Source organism: Caretta caretta, chromosome 1, assembly GCF_965140235.1.
Source record: "Caretta caretta isolate rCarCar2 chromosome 1, rCarCar1.hap1, whole genome shotgun sequence".
Lineage (NCBI taxonomy): Eukaryota > Metazoa > Chordata > Testudines > Cheloniidae > Caretta > Caretta caretta.
The window spans coordinates 139,828,710-139,845,054 of NC_134206.1; the positions used below are offsets into that span (position 1 = coordinate 139,828,710).

Below are 16,345 nucleotides of genomic sequence, written 5' to 3' on the forward strand. Positions count from 1 at the left end.
ATACTCAGCTAACCTCAGCACTGGCCAGCATGGGGAAATTGAGAACAATCTCCACAGTCTCTGTTGTCCCACGTAGGGAGTTGGGGACAGGCCAGATCCCTTTCCAAATTAGACCTTCCCTTCTGGTGTTGCTCACAGACCAGGTCAATGCCTCCTGTGTCTGATCAGGAGTGAGGGGAATGGGGGGAACCCGGGCCCGCCCTCTACACCGGGTTCCAGCCCAGGGCCCTGTGGATAGCAGCTGTCTACGTCTCCTATAACACCTGCGTTACAGCTACAACTCCCTGGGCTACTTCCCCATGGCCTCCACCCACCACCTTCTTTATCCTCACCACAGGATCTTCCTCCTGAAGCCTGATCACGCTTGTACTCCTCAGTCCTCCAGCAGCACACCTCACTCCTTCATGCCCTCCACTAACTGATGGGAGGTCCTCTTTAAACCAGGTGTCCTGATTAGTCTGCCTGCCATAATTCATTCTAGTATGTTCTTAATTGGCTCCAGGTGTCTTAATTAGCTTGCCTGTCCTAATTGGTTCTAGCAGGTTCCTGATTGCTCTAGCACAGCCCCTGCTCTGGTCACTCAGGGAACAGAAAACTATTCATCCAGTGGCCAGTATATTTGCCTTCTACCAGATTCCTTGTCCCCACTGGTCTGGGTCTGTCACAGCACCTAAGGTACTTATATGACCCCCATTATCGTAGTATCTGAGTGCTTCAATGCTTTTTAAAAATCTTGTCATTTTATCATAATGAACATACATGAAGTTTCCATACAAGTTTTAACAAATCTTATTCAGTCTGAATTTGTTAGCCTTTATCCTCACAACATCCCTGTGGGGTACAGCAGTGGTGTTCTCCCCATTTTACAGATGGGGAACTGAGGCACAGAAAGACTAAACGACTTGTCCAAGGAAGTCTGTGACAGAGCAGGGAGTCCCAGGCTAGGTCCATAATCACTGGACCACCTTTCCTCCCTCACCCTGTTTCAGTCTAACAGGTTCTATTACCATAAGATTTTCTGTGACAACTCTTCCCAATTCTCACCCCAATCTTTAGTGGTTAGCCTTACTTCCGATTCTTACATTGTTGTCCTAAAAATGAAAAATCTTGGGAAAAGAACCATAAATGGTTACTTGCCTTCTTTGTTCTACCAGCTTTTCTACAGAAATGTGCTCTTCTTGTTTCTCATCCACTTAACACACACAGTGAAACCGTTTATGATTAGAACAAATTCTCAGTAACAGTAGAATGAATTTAAAATGTGGTTCCTACTTATAAAAACTCCTTTCACACATCTTGAATCTGAAAGGAGTAAGATAATACAACCCAAATTGTTTTACAGCAAAACCTCAGATATCTTATAAGAGACCCCTTATCATATCACAGATATTAAACAATGATATTCCTTTTTCATTTCACAGACCTTGGCAAAGACGGAAGGGGGTATATGACAACAGAGCAAACTTGGCTATTAGCTAAGGGGGCTCTCTATCCATAGGTTCACATAAGTAGGTAGATAAGCAGTAAACAAAGTATTTGGAAGATCCTAATAATATACAATTTCAAAAACAGAAAGTTTACAGTCCAAAGCAAATGCTACAGGTAAGCCTGGAGTTTGAATCCCTTGGAAACAATAAAGACACTTTTACTACATTTCTTACTTTAAAACAGTTTTTTGTTGTTCTTGGGAGCTCCATTCAATAACCCTGAAGTAAGGTGTTGATGCAAAGCTTTGAATATAAACTCCTATGAAATTCAATTAATACAGCTACCAACATTCCTGAGACTACCAACAATATAAGTAAACTGTCTAAATGAAGTCCAATATTCTTCAAAAGGACATAGAAAACTGAACATAACCAGCTCTCTCACTGCAGAAGAATTTGAATGCAATTGGTTTTAATGGAATCTGTTTAGATTTGGTCTTCTTCCATTATCAGAATTAGAGCAGGAATGATAAAGAAACAAATTATGGCATGTCAAATGTCAGTCAAGATGTGTTTCCAGAGCTACTGTGTTCACAAATAGTTGTGAACTACAGTAAATGAGCAATAATAGTTTCTCATAGAGACAACACAAAAAGATATGATTAAGGTTAAGATTTTGCCAAGGTTATTTTTAGTAAAAGTCACAGACAGGTCATGGGCAATAAACAAAAATTCAGGGGAGCCATGACCTCTCTGCGACTTTTACTAAAAATAAGCAGAGGTTGGAGGAGTAATGACAACTGGAGCCTGTTGGGGCAGGGGGAAGAGATCGACAGCTCAAGCCCCTTAGGTATGATACAGTGAAAACGTGTCACTATTTCATCGGCATCAGCTGTTTACATATTAAAATCTGCATAAGATCAGTTGGTTCTTAAGTCCCAGCTGCTTGACAGCGGCAAAATTTGGGAAGACAGATTAAGCGTTATTACTGGTAGTTTTACCATAGTTGCCTGGTGGCTGTAGTGCATCTCCTGTCAAGCCACACCATCCGACTGGGAAGATATCTCGAGAATCATATTTGCACCAATAGTCAAATGCTCCCCTCCAGCCATCAAATGTAACGAAAACTTCATCTCCTCTAACATCTCCGATGGTTGCTGGGCAAATTAAATAAGGGTTCTTTTTGTCTACTGCTTCAAGTTTCATTCCAACTTTAAAATAGTTTGGAGCAGGTTTTGGTGGTTCCTGTCAAAATAAAAATTGCAGAACATCTAGGTTTCCATGAACTCTTGAAAGACAGCTGCTTTTCTCTAACATTCTAACTTCTCATATTGACTACCCCAAAAAGGTTATACAATACACATTTAATACATGGTTACAAGTTTATTTTAAATTTTCTATACTACCTAGGCTCAAGTATGCTCCTACTTATGTGACTGGCAGCAAGGTTATGCTGAGTCTACTTAACCAGTTGTCTGAGTAAATCTGATGTGTTCTACAGGAACGGTGGGATAGTGAACGTACACTAAAAATAAATGGCATAGTTTTATGTAGGGAGAGGACAGGATCAGAAAAATATACTTCTACGAGGGACTGGATGTTTCTGGGGATTGATAATGGACTAGAGAATCTTTCACCTCTTTGTTACTTATACAAATGCACATACAAATCATTAACATCTGAAGGCTGTTTAGTGGCCTGGGTGAAATAAGTTGGACTGAAGGGAAACCAAAGTACATCCCACTCTCAATAAGTAGACCCTCCAGAAAAGGACTGAGGCATATTGCTGGGACAGTATCGAGAAGCTTGCAGTGCCACTGCTCACGCCATAGGTATTTTATGAATGCATTCAAATCAGTATGTTCTCAAAATGAATGGGGATTCATGAGCAAAGAGATTACAGGATCAAGCCCAATGTATGTTTTACTAAAACAAACTCATGCAAAGCCATTATCAGTACTAAGAAAGAAATCACTGAACTTCACTCTTTGATTTTAGCAAGCTCATAACAATGGTAAGAGGACAAATCAAAATCAACAGATCAGCTGAGTCATACCTGCATTCCTACATATTTTTGCACAAAAACATTTCACACATTTTTCTTAAGATCCTCTTTTCTTCAGCATAAAGGCCATACTTCTAAAACTGAGAGCATTTTTTTATTACTTTCAGCTAAGTCCCCACTACATTCTTAACAGCTAAACTGTCAAGTATCCGCCAAATAAAAATATTCAGCATAAACTCCCCATGCATTCCTGTGGCTCTCATTCTCCCTTACCAGTTTTAGCCCAACACATACACAGGCACATCATGAATACATTACTGTCAACAAATGAGAGATTCATGACATCTTAAATCCATGAAAAAAAACCAAGCTAACAATTTTTTCTAAACACAGCGTACCTTAAAGGTCCAAACACAGGAAAAGAGGTGCCCATCCATTTGGACTAGAAGATGATCATTTCCTGTCCAGTTTTGTGGCTTGCCAATCCACTTCAAAGTAATTTTAAATAACATTCTTGCCTTTCCATGCTGAAAAGAACAGTACAATATCCTGGCATCCTCAATAAAAATGTAATCATGGACCAGTTGATGGAAGCTTGTTTACTAGGAGCCCCTTTCTTCTTACCTTCTTAAAGAATGCTGCAGGTGCCATTTCAGCTCCATTTAGTGTTCTTAACAGAAACATTGGCCAAGATGATGCATTCATCTGGAAACCTAATTAACATAAATAGATTAGTTGTGTAAAAGATTCTAGACTCACATTTATAAAGCATGAATATACAGGAAAAAGGAGTACGCAGAGTTTTCCCCCACTACCGTCCAAAACCCTCCGGTTTGGACTTGACTAGAATTAAATGTGGCCAAGAAACATGAATGCATAGGGCAGCTATTTAGTGCAGTAAACATGTTGGATAGCATATTTCCTTTCAGGAGTGATTTGCCTGCAAAATCATTTATCATGGTTACTATATTAAGTGTGACTAGAAACATGCAAGCTGTGGTACTGCAGATTAAATTATTCTCTATATTCCCTGGTCTCAAACAATCTTCCTTGCATAGTACCCAGTTATATTTACTGGGTCAGTTTTCCTTCATTCTCAAATGACATCCTCTCGTCTAGCTTCTCTGTCATCTAACTTATTTTTATTAGAAACATTTTCTTCTCCATTGAGGCTCTTTCACCAGAGTCCTTCACAAAAAGAAACAAGGAAGTGCAAACAAAACAATACATCCTTTAATTACAAAGACAAGAACATAAAACAGGGAATGATAGAAATGAAACATCTTGATAAGTGTATGCATCACATTGCAGTTGCATAAAGTGGAGAACGTTTCCATGCCAAAATTCTTCATTAAAATGTAAGTGAATACAATGCACAAATGTTGGGACCAGCAGGCTCCATTCCAATTGAGAAAATCAGTTGTGTAAGTGTCTAGCAGGAGGCAATTATACACCCAATTGGCTCCCAGCTTTACCCAGGAACAGGATGCTGCAAAAGTGCCAAGAAGGCTTTTTCAAAAATGTATCTATCTATGCCAGGATGTTTGAGTGTTGGAACCTAGCTACTGCTAAAGAATCAAGGACTGGAGGGACAATATGTGACTATTTCTTTTCTGAATAAACTATGCAATAGAATGGCTGACTATCATCATGAGAGGAGCCAAACGTGAATTCCTGGATAATACAAAAACCATTTGCTTATTAGGTACAACATTTCAAATAATTTCAATGAACAGGAATGGCAATCTGAACACAAGGACATCACTGGCCATAGACTGGTCTAAACACATTTTTTGTACCACTGTATTAGTTTAGGAACAGATAAAGTTAAAGTGGCGCAACCAGCTAGTGTAAGCGTAGTTAAACCAATATAAAAGTGCTAATATCAGCATAGCCTATTTCGATACCAACCAAAGCACCTTCATACTGGTAATAATTGCATCCACGTTAGTGGGTTATACTGCTTTAACTATATCTGGTCCTAAAGCAATATAGTTACAGTGGCACAAGCACTGTATTTTGAAACACTTTAAATAGAACACAGACCCACACAAAGCAAATTGCTGCTCCATTCTGGTTATCTCCCTCACACAACATTTGGAAGGTTCAGTTTTGGAGTAGAATAGAGTGATATTTTAATAGTACTTCACACTTCACCTTTCCACCAGCAGATCTCAAAACAAATATTAACTGAGCCTTGCAACATAATATGACTTAGTAGCTGAGGACCAGCCATAGCGGAGACCCAATTTGTACTTGATATAAGATCAGTCTGCCCAAAAGTTCTCTGATGCCATTAGGTACCTGCATTTTTCCTGCATCTGGGAGTGTAAGTGAACTACAATACAGCCGTGACCATCTACTCTATCTTTCTCCTCTCCAGGAATACAACCATTTTCCTCAGCAGTCAGAGTAATACACAAACATCCAGACGGCTCTCTAGTGATTAACTCTGGACTTACTGTACTGAGTATTTCACTGTTGGACTAAGAGTGGGCTCCTCCTGGTGGTCTAGTGGAATATCACAGGTAGAAAAGAGATACGGAGTCTCATTCTATATTTCTTAACTTTAGCTGAACAGTTACTTCAAGGATCCCAAGCACTTGTTTATCCATCTGCCAATGATACAGTAACAGAACAAAAATCTCTCTCAAAATATCCACCCAGTACTTAGAAGTCCATAGATGAAGCATTTCCCAAATATTAATGTGAAAATATTAGAATGCACAAAGCCCTGTAGGTCCGGGTCAAGTTTACCAGGATATTTTGGGGGGGAGGGGGAGAAAGGGGGGAAGGAAGAGGAACTGTTAATTAAAAGTCATGAAATCCTCAATTGAAAGCACAAAATACCATGATCACTGAGGGAACCAAGGAAAGGAAGTAAAAGTAGGCATTTAAATAATAAACTTGAAAACAAAAACATACTAGAGTTGTTGTTCAATGGTTTTTATTTATGGTAGTTACTGGACATTTTTGTTCTTTTTTCTATAAGTTACGCTGATCAGAGACAGAAAAGACCTACTGTGCTACATGGGAAAACACTGTGTAGTTAACTGTTGGTAAACGCTGACCACTATAAAGTGGTTGCTTAGGTTTATTGTCAAGTATGATTACTGAGTGCAAGTGAAAAGGTCTTCCTGTTTCTTTCTATTTTGACCAAAGAAGTATTAATATTTATATTCCCTTTATTATACTTAGGAAAAACATGTTAGTATGGTATCAAAGGTTTTATCAGCATAAATTTAAGACTGTTGTATTCCCATGAACGAAGTCAGCATTGAATTACGAAGATTACTCTTAACAAGTTCTGATAAAAACTTTATACCATATCCTCATATGTGCTACATTTAATTAGAATAACTGTTTTAGGAGTATAATTTTTAGGCAAAATTATGCATTTGTGTTGTTGGGGAAAAGGAAAGAAAATGTTCTCTGACGGGTTGGTTTTATAAAATGGCAGCTGTTTAAATTTGCTGAGGGTCTTGGAAAGTCAGAATACAATCCCAGCCAACTATATTCTGCAGGCAACCTTACAGAGTAAAATACTTTAGACCACACTAAGTATACTTCACCACAGCATACATGATACATTATAAGTATAGGAAATGCCATAGTAATGTCAATACCACAGTACAGAATGTGTTTACTTTTGAAAGTGTGGTTGTGGTTTAAAACCAGGTGCGTAAAAAAATTTTTAAAAATCATTTATATTAAACACTTTTTTAAAACAAAAATAAAGCTATTTAGAATTATATTTGAAATTGACAATCTATATTAAAGCCTAAAATTATAATTAAAGTTACCTAATTTAAATATAAAAAATAACATTAAGCGGTACACGCCTGCTGCCAGGTTTTAAAGAAAGTCTGGTAAAGTCTAAACTGGTAGAAGACACTGGCTAAGCACCTGGAACCAGAGTCTGTTGAGTGCTAAACCAGTATTTGATAGAAGTAGAGTAGGTCCCTGCAATTCTACCAGAACTTGATGGGACCCAACTACAAGTATCAGGTTTGGATTGGGTCAGAAAACAACCTGAACCTCTGAGGCTTGGGTCAGGTCACCTCTGAAGTCTCTCTCTTGCCCAGGAGGTTGGCATAGTGGTGGCTGCGTGCCCCACTCCTCCAGCCACCTCTGCCTTGTTGAATAGTATGCACTGCCAAGTAAGTGTGCTGCACCTCTCACTCCACAGAACACACACAGTGCAGCAGGGGCTGGCAGCCGGCAGGATTGGGAAAAGCAGCTGCCACCATCACACCAACCCCATGGGCAGGAGGTGGCAGAGGCGCTGCTAACTCAGGTTTGGAGGGAAAGGTCAGGGTCAGGTTGGAAAATGACAACACTCTTGGGCTCAGATGGGGTGGATTTGGGACTAATTTGGGTCTGGGCCTGAGCAGACCTTTAATACAAAAAGGGTAACCTAGATTCTATTCTGATTCATGCATCACCACCATCATTATCGTTAAGTGAGCAAAACACTCTTGAGTTTAGTCCTGTCCAAATATGGGAGGAATTTTTTGGAAAGGAAACTATGGATATCTGAGTGTGCAGGAAGATTATGTGGTGAAGATGACTTCTGGAAGGACAGTGGCAAGGGACTGCTGGCTTCTGTAGTGCAGCAATAAAGAGTGTAGTGCTAAGTTATCAGTCTAAAACCAGGAAACACGTACTACATTTGCTCCCATTCTCTGATACATATATTTGGAAAATTACTATCACCACATACAGTGATACAGAAGTGTAAGAGAAAAAGATTTGAAGCAATGTAGGTCCCTCTGTCTCCTTTCTCATCCAAGAGCTAGCCTAGACTAAGAATGAGAAAAGAGTGAATGAAACATGCAGAGTGAGTGAAAGATAGAAAATGCACCCTTACTTCAGTCAACCGACTCTTAAATTAGATAGGAAGTAGAAGAGAAAAGAAAGCAAAAAACCACAACAGGAGCTGTTACTCCTTTGAGTTTTATGGGAAGAGGCATTTAGGACCTTGTCCTGGCAAGAACGTACTTTAAATGCATTTCATTTTGCTTAAAAAAAATTAAACTCCTGTGGAAATCATTTTGAGTTTGTCCGTTTTTTGAATTATTAAAATTTTAAAAATCTCTCCCCCTTTTCTGCAGTGCACCTGATACACCAGAGACCCAAACTCAGGAGCTTCATGCAAGTTCTAAGAATTGTGGCTTTAGGAAGCACTTTGGGACTCTTCTCCACAACTGAAAGTAATGTAGAGGCCCTGGGTACCACAAGGTAATGCCACAGTTCTCTATAAATTATGGGGTGAAGGGGGATAAATTAACTAGACTAACGTAATATTTATGTGTAACCCATCAAGCAGTCACTGAAAAGGCCATTGGGGATCTGTCCCTCCTCATGATTAGTGGGGGGATTCTGGGAAGAGGGAAACATTTTTGGATAGTAGAACTCATGCTCAAATTCTAAATTTCTCTATCCATTCCTAGACACAGTAATACACAAAGTGGAGTCCAGTTCATTTACTCTCTTTATTAGCTTTTTTACTTAACATTTATCCTTCTTTTGTTAACATTTCACTTGAACCATTATTTCAAGCAGCACTTGCCAAGAAAACAAGATAACACTAACCACAAAAGAGCAGCATCCTGTGGATCACATATACTATGTCATTAGTTCAGAAACATTGTTCCTTACCGAGTGGCGGCTGGAGCATCCCCCCTTTCTTTTCACAGGTCCCAATTGGCTGTATGTCACAAGAATCCACAAGCCTCCAAAAGTCATTTTTGTTGTCACTTCCATCAAGCCGTAACCTTAATCTGGCACCAGTGATTCCAATTACTGTAGCTATACACACTGAGGTAACATTGCGTGGGTCGTGGGCTTCCAGTTTCATACCAACTTTGAAATCATTGCTAGGTGGGATCCTAGACTACAGGAGGGGGGTGGGTGGAGAGAAAAAAGATATTTTTCTTATTTTTGTCTCCCAGCTTGAAACAGATACCATGAAAAGTTTTGCTAAATATACTAGACAGTTATGACCACATAGCTTCCATTCATCAAGACATATAAAATGCTGTTATACTTACCAGTTTATGAACTTTAGTCAGTGAAAAAGGTCCCCCCACCCCTCTGCTGGTAATAGCTCACCTTTCCTGATCACTCTTGTTACAGTCTGTATGGTAACACCCATTGTTTCATGTTCTCTGTGTATATAAAATCTCCCCACTATATTTTCCACTGCATGCATCCGATGAAGTGAGCTGTAGCTCACGAAAGCTCATGCTCTAATAAATTGGTTAGTCTCTAAGGTGCCACAAGTCCTCCTTTTCTTTTTACAGATACAGACTAACACAGCTCCTACTCTGAAAAAGGACTAAATCACTACAAATAATTGGCTGGCTTGTATTGCTTTCTAGCAACTCCTGAGCAGGATGCTTGGCTGCCATGTTGCTGGAGACCTCAGAGTCCAAAGCCTCTCTCCCCCAAACAGCGAAATCCTCAGATTTTTAAGGAAGTGTTTAATCAGCCAGTTAGTTTCTGTTGGCTTAATGGCTTTGGAATTCTAGATTAGCACAATGACTCTGCCAGCAGTTGATCCGTTGTTTTTCTTTCCTGTGCTGCAGGGTCAGAAGTGAGGAGCAGGTGGAAGGCTCCCTGGCAATTCAGAGAGCAATTGGCGAAGAGTGGCTCACTGAGACGGGTGCCTGGGTTGGTCAGAGTGGGGTGGTTGCTGGAGTACTCTTTGGAAACCATGTAGTGCTAGAGCAATAGCAGCTGGAGCACCGACAGCCCTTGCCTAGCCTCTAAAGGCTTGGTATCTACATCAACACGACGAATTCTCAGTAGTCAGAAGGACAAGCATAGATAAGGAGGAGACCAAGGGTCATTTGGTGAAAGTGAGAATACAAGAGGGAAAGAACAATGCAAATTGCCATTAGATCCAGACTAACTACCTCATGTGATATAATAGCTGAAGACATATTAAGATTTATGGCTTGAGGTACGCTACATTCATAACAAAAAGTAACAGAAAATTAGGTGTTATTTGTATGACAGTAGTGCCTAGAGTAGTGGTTCTCAACCTTTCTAGGTTATTGTATCCCTTTCAGGAGTCTGATTTGTCTTGGTATCTCCAAGTTACATCTCATTTAAAAAATTACTTGCTTACAAAATCAGACATAAAAATACAGAAGTATTACATCACGCGGTTACTGAAAAATTGCGTACTGTCTCATTTTTACCATATATTTATAAATCAATTTCAATGTAAATATTGCACTTACATTTCCGTATATAGAGCAGTATAAACAAGTTATCGGTATGAAATTCTAGTTTGTACTGACTTCACTCGTGCTTTTTATGTAGACTTTTATAAAACTAGGCAAATATCTAAATGAATTGATGTACGACCTAGAAGACCTCTGCACGTCCCCAGGGGGTACGCGTACCTCTGGTTGAGAACCACTGGCCTAGAGAACTCAAGAAAAATCAGGGCACTACTGTACTAAGCACTGTATAAACACAAAGTAAGAGACAGTCCCTCCCTCAGAGAGATTACATCTAGATAAATAAGATAAAGGGCAGAAGAAAGGAAATATCCCCATTGTACAGATGGGAAATGAAAAGAGCGAGAAAGTGATTTACCCAAGGTCACACAGGAAGTCTGTGGCAATGCTGAGAACTGAACCTAGATATACTAGGTCCCAGTTCAGTGACTTCCTCTCACAGAGTTGAACACACACACACACACATAGGAAGAGTCAGCCACTGGATGCAAAGATGTAAGTGCCAAGCTGATTAGCATGCATCAGTTTTTGGACTTAAGACATCTGCATCATCACTTCGCCTGTTCTGATAATTGGTCTTTGATGCTGATTCAGTGTTTAGCATACTGTAAATTAGGAAGAAGAGGGGAGAGGAAGATCCTTTCAGAAATTTCTATACCAGGAAGGCAGGGATGATTGACGCATGACAACTGCACAGCACTAAACAGGATTTTTTAACATAGTAGCAGTCCATTGAAGATCAGGATCAATCAGGTCCAAAGTTGTGAGGGAGAGGGAAGACCAGATAAACTTGTATTCACCCCACACAAAATATGTATCCATTTAAAATATCTATCTATTTAAAATAGAGAGGTGTCAGTCAATGGTAGGAACTGTGTCTGTCCAACCTGACAGGAAAAGTGTGCTGCAAGACTTACTAGGATAACAAATGGGGTTGCATTTCCTGCCCCCTTTGCCCTTCTGAAATTTTAAAAATATTGAAATCTTGGGTTCCTCTTGCTGTGAGTGAAAAAGCACTGTTTGAGACAGACCCCAGATCAACAGCAGGAGCCCTGAAGGAGCCATCAGAGCTCTGCACAATAAAAAGACAAGAGACATTCAGTGTGTGGAGCCTAGCATCTGTCACTGTACCATTCACACAGCAGGCTGTCTGAGAGGGGAGCCCAGGCATATTAAATTTAAAGGGCAATTCAATGTCAGGATATTGCTTGTCAAGCTGTTATTCTCTACAACCCTGAAAGTCAATTTAAATTGAAAAGTTAGGGTGTTTTTTTTTAAAAGAGAAACTGGTTTAAATTGCAATACTGGGGGGGAGACATATTAAAAGAAATCATACATAATATTTATTTTTGGCATTATGGTAGCATATGAACCCAACTGAGATCAGGCCTCCATTGCTCTATGTGCTGCACAAACAGATGGTAAGAGACAGTCCCTGCCCCAAACAGCTTTCAATCTACACAGACAGGACAAAGTGAGAGAAAGGGATGCAGATTTCAGAGAGTTAAAGAATTTAAATAACTATAGAAAATAATTCTAAAATAATTTTAACAATTGAGTCTATAGAGAATGGGCTTACAAATACCTTTATCTTGATTTAAAACCTAGTTTATTGGTTTCTCACTTATTTGTTCATTTCAAAGTTAATTAAGTATCTTGTTGGCCTGTACATTAGAAAATTATTTGACTGGCCACTAGGGTATACTATCAGCTCCTCCCCTTGCATTACGCAAAGTGATGACACATTCACAGGCTTTCTGATTCTCATCTACGTGAATTCTATTCTATTGCAAAAAACGTAGTTAATGCAGAGTTGAGGTTGTTTGTGGTATGTCATCCCCTTGCAGAACATTGAGTTGAGATCTGTGTGCAAGATCTGAACCCCAATTTGATTTCCTATCATTGTGTAATCCACCAAACTGCGCTTTGTGCAAAGCTTAGCTATGAGTATGCTAATGTAATGTCAATGGTGATTAAACTTGTCTCCTTCCTTCGATCGAAGTCATCACTGCAACACACAGTTCAGAAGAAAAGGAGTACTTGTGGCACCTTAGAGACTAACCAATTTATTTGAGCATAAGCTTTCGTGAGCTACAGCTCACTTCATCGGATGCATCATGAGCTGTAGCTCACGAAAGCTTATGCTCAAATAAATTGGTTAGTCTCTAAGGTGCCACAAGTCCTCCTTTTCTTTTTGCGAATACAGACTAACACGGCTGTTACTCTGAAACAGTTCAGAAGCTTTCTTTCAGAAGCATCTGCTGATTACGATGACCTGTTGATTCAAATGACATCCGCTGGCTGAGCAGAGGGTAAGTACTAAGAAGGCTGTGGGAAATTTGAGTTCACGTGGAAGAATATCTACATAACATTTCAGAGGGAAAAAAAAGGCGGAAGAGCTACATGCATTTTTGAGGGATGCCAGAAGCAGGAGCATCCTGGCCTTCCTTGTCAATTTAACAGGCAATGATTTCAACTTAAAGTTACAGGGGAAAAATCGCAATGTAGTGGATCTCCACAGCAGTGTCACTTCCTTTGAAAACAAACTAAGTCTCTTCAAAAGTGCTTTGGAAACTGGGGAGATGCTGCATTTCCCAAAGTTGCTAAGCTGCTGGGACTGCAGGTGTGAATCAGATGGCATTTTCTCTGGACACGCTTCTTCAAAACTTCCAGCAGAGGTTCCAAAAATTTGGAAGTATTAAAGTCAACTTCCTGTTTGTACTGTTTGTAAGGAACCCATTTGTGGTACAAGCAAATGGTACTTTGTGTGATCAAGCAAAAGCATCCTTTCCAGATGTTGAAAAAGAAAAACTACAGCTAGAACTTACTGAATTAGAAGCGGATGAAGTGCTTAAGATGCGGCACACTGAAACTACATCTGAAACTTTCTGGACAACCCTTATGCTGGACTCCACGCATCCACACATAAGGAAGGTGGCATTTCACATTTTGACTATGTTTGGCTCGACGTATGAGTCAGCATTCTCGACAATGAACAACATTAAATCACATAAAGAAAAGGAGTACTTGTGGCACCTTAGAGACTAACCAATTTATTTGAGCATGAGCTTTCGTGAGCTACAGCTCACTTCATCAGATGTTTCTTCATGCAGTTGATAGATTTCCACTCCATACGGCTAAATGCAGTGCCTTGCATAATGACAGGTTTCAGAGGAACAGCCGTGTTAGTCTGTATTCGCAAAAAGAAAAGGAGTACTTGTGGCACCTTAGAGACTAACCAATTTATTTGAGCATGAGCTTTCGTGAGCTACAGCTCATTATGCAAGGCACTGCATTTAGCCGTATGGAGTGGAAATCTATCAACTGCATGAAAACATCTGATGAAGTGAGCTGTAGCTCACGAAAGCTCATGCTCAAATAAATTGGTTAGTCTCTAAGGTGCCACAAGTACTCCTTTTCTTTTTGCGAATACAGACTAACACGGCTGTTCCTCTGAAACCCATTAAATCACATAATCGCTCTGTTCTGACTGATAATCATCTGTGCAATTGCCTCCGTCTTGCCTTGACTGAACTCACTCCGATCTTCAAGACCCTTGTCCAGCAGAGGACCTGTAACTTTTTCCACTGCGAGTACTATAGTTATACATTATTCACATCTATTTTATTTTAAATTTGCATTGCTGTATAAAATTACATTTTCAGTAGCGAAACTACAGTTTTAACAAGTATTTCACAGTAATTATTCATGATTCTTTTGCTTAATACACGTGTAGGTGGGTGTGTATTTGTTATTGGAAAGACTTGAATCACAGAAGATAAAGAGTTCATGTGTACTAAGTGTTATTTTCTTTCAAACTCTGATAAACCACAAAAGGCTGAAAAGTTTTGAATATGTTTATCTATATGCAGATATGCTTACATTACAACAACTGTATTTGACAAAACTCATTCAAAACTTGAAACAGTTTTCTGAAAGTGTTTTTTATGCGAATATTTGCATTTGTTTTATATTTTATCTAAGTACTTTCTCAAAGTCTCAAATTATATCTTTCTTGGAGGTTATTTTTAGGTTATACAGTGGTTTGATTTTATTTTTTATTTAATGCAGTAAAATATAAGCAATATAGGCGCTGGGTATATTTCACAGTACTGTATGTGTTCGTTGAACAAGGGCATTTTGTGGTATGAAAAATATTTCTCTGGAGTCTGGACCTTCACTATATCTTAACCAAGAAGTTTGGACCTTGACAAAAAATAATTGACTACCCTGGTGTACTCCTGGCTCTCACACAAACTTCTGCAAACTCATGTTCAAGGAATCGCCTAGAATCCACACAATGATAATTCTGGCAGCACATTTCTTTTCCCTCAGTGGTCAGCGTATCTGTGCTGTCAGCTCCAAACCTCCATACTGTCTGTGACGGGTTCAGTCACAGAAACCCCCTTGAGACTGTCACCTGACATGCTGAAATTACCTCTGAGCCAGTTTTCCACTGCCAGCTTGAGACTCCAGAAACCTGCCTTGTTGAGCCAGACATGCTAGTCTGCTGCAACACAGATCCAGGTCTGGTCCACGCCCCCAGAGCTGCAGACTTTAACCAAAAACTGCTCAGCAAGTCACCTATCTCCAGCACCCAGACACCCAGTTCCCAAAGGGATCCAACCCCCAAATAAATCAGTTTTACTCTGTATAAAGCTTATACAGGGTAAGCTCATAAATTGTCCACCCTCTATAATACTGATAGAGAGAGATGCATAGTTGTTTGCTCCCCCAGGTATTAATCACTTACTCTGGGTTAATTAATAAACAAAAAAGTGATTTTATTAAGTATATAAAGTAGGATTTAAGTGGTTTCAAGTAATAACAGACAGAACAAAGTAAGTTACCACGCAAAATAAAACAAAACACTCTAGTCTAAGCCTAATACATTTTAGAAATGGAATACAGGAATACACCCTCAGAGATGTTCCAATAAGCTTCTTTCACAGACTATACTTAGTCTTAGTCTGGGCCCATTCCTTTCCCCAGTATAGTTCTTGTTAGTTCCAGTTCAGGTGGTAACTGGGGGATTTCTCATGACTGGCAGCCCCCTTTGTCCTGTTCCACCCCCTTTATGGCTTTGGCAAAAGACAGGAATCTTTTGTCTCTGGGTCCCCACCCCTCCTTCTAAATGGAAAAGCACCAGGTTTAAGATGAAAAAAGAAAAGGAGTACTTGTGGCACCTTAGAGACTAACCAATTTATTTGAGCATGAGCTTTCGTGAGCCACAGCTCACTTCATCAGATGTGTCACATCTTAAACCTGTCACAGATCAGGTTTAAGATGGATTCCAGTACCAGGTGACATGGTCACATGTCCTATGAGACCCCATTACTCACTGGCTGGCACCCAGGTATACAGGAAGGCTTACAAGTAAACAGAGCCATTTACAACCAATTGTCCGAATTAATGGGAGCCATCAAGATTCTAAACCACCATTAATGGCTCACACTTTGAATAATTACAATAGGACTTCAGAGTAATACTTCATATTTCTAGCTTCAGATACAAGAATGATACATTCATACAAATAGGACGAACACACTAGTAGATTATAAGCTTTGTTATGATACCTTACAAGAGACCTTTTGCATGAAGCATATTCCAGTTACATCATATTCACACTTATAAACATATTTCCATAAACATATGGATTG

General features: G+C 39.6%; 1 protein-coding gene across 5 annotated transcripts in view; it reads right to left on the bottom strand.

The window, feature by feature from the left end:
* The window catches only part of SCML2 (Scm polycomb group protein like 2), a 148,042-nt gene that overhangs the window by 69,531 nt on the left and 62,166 nt on the right, over positions 1-16,345 (bottom strand). For 4 of the 5 annotated variants that reach the window (XM_048862159.2, XM_048862176.2, XM_048862167.2 and 1 more), the window contains exons 5-7: positions 9,094-9,328; positions 4,057-4,145; positions 2,429-2,672 (exon numbers count right to left, since the gene is read on the bottom strand). In XM_048862159.2, coding sequence (XP_048718116.1) covers positions 2,429-2,672; positions 4,057-4,145; positions 9,094-9,328 — 568 coding nt within the window. Of the gene's footprint in view, positions 1-2,428; positions 2,673-3,830; positions 4,146-9,093; positions 9,329-16,345 lie in introns of those variants that run through there. The other variant, XM_048862186.2, reaches the window with a different exon arrangement.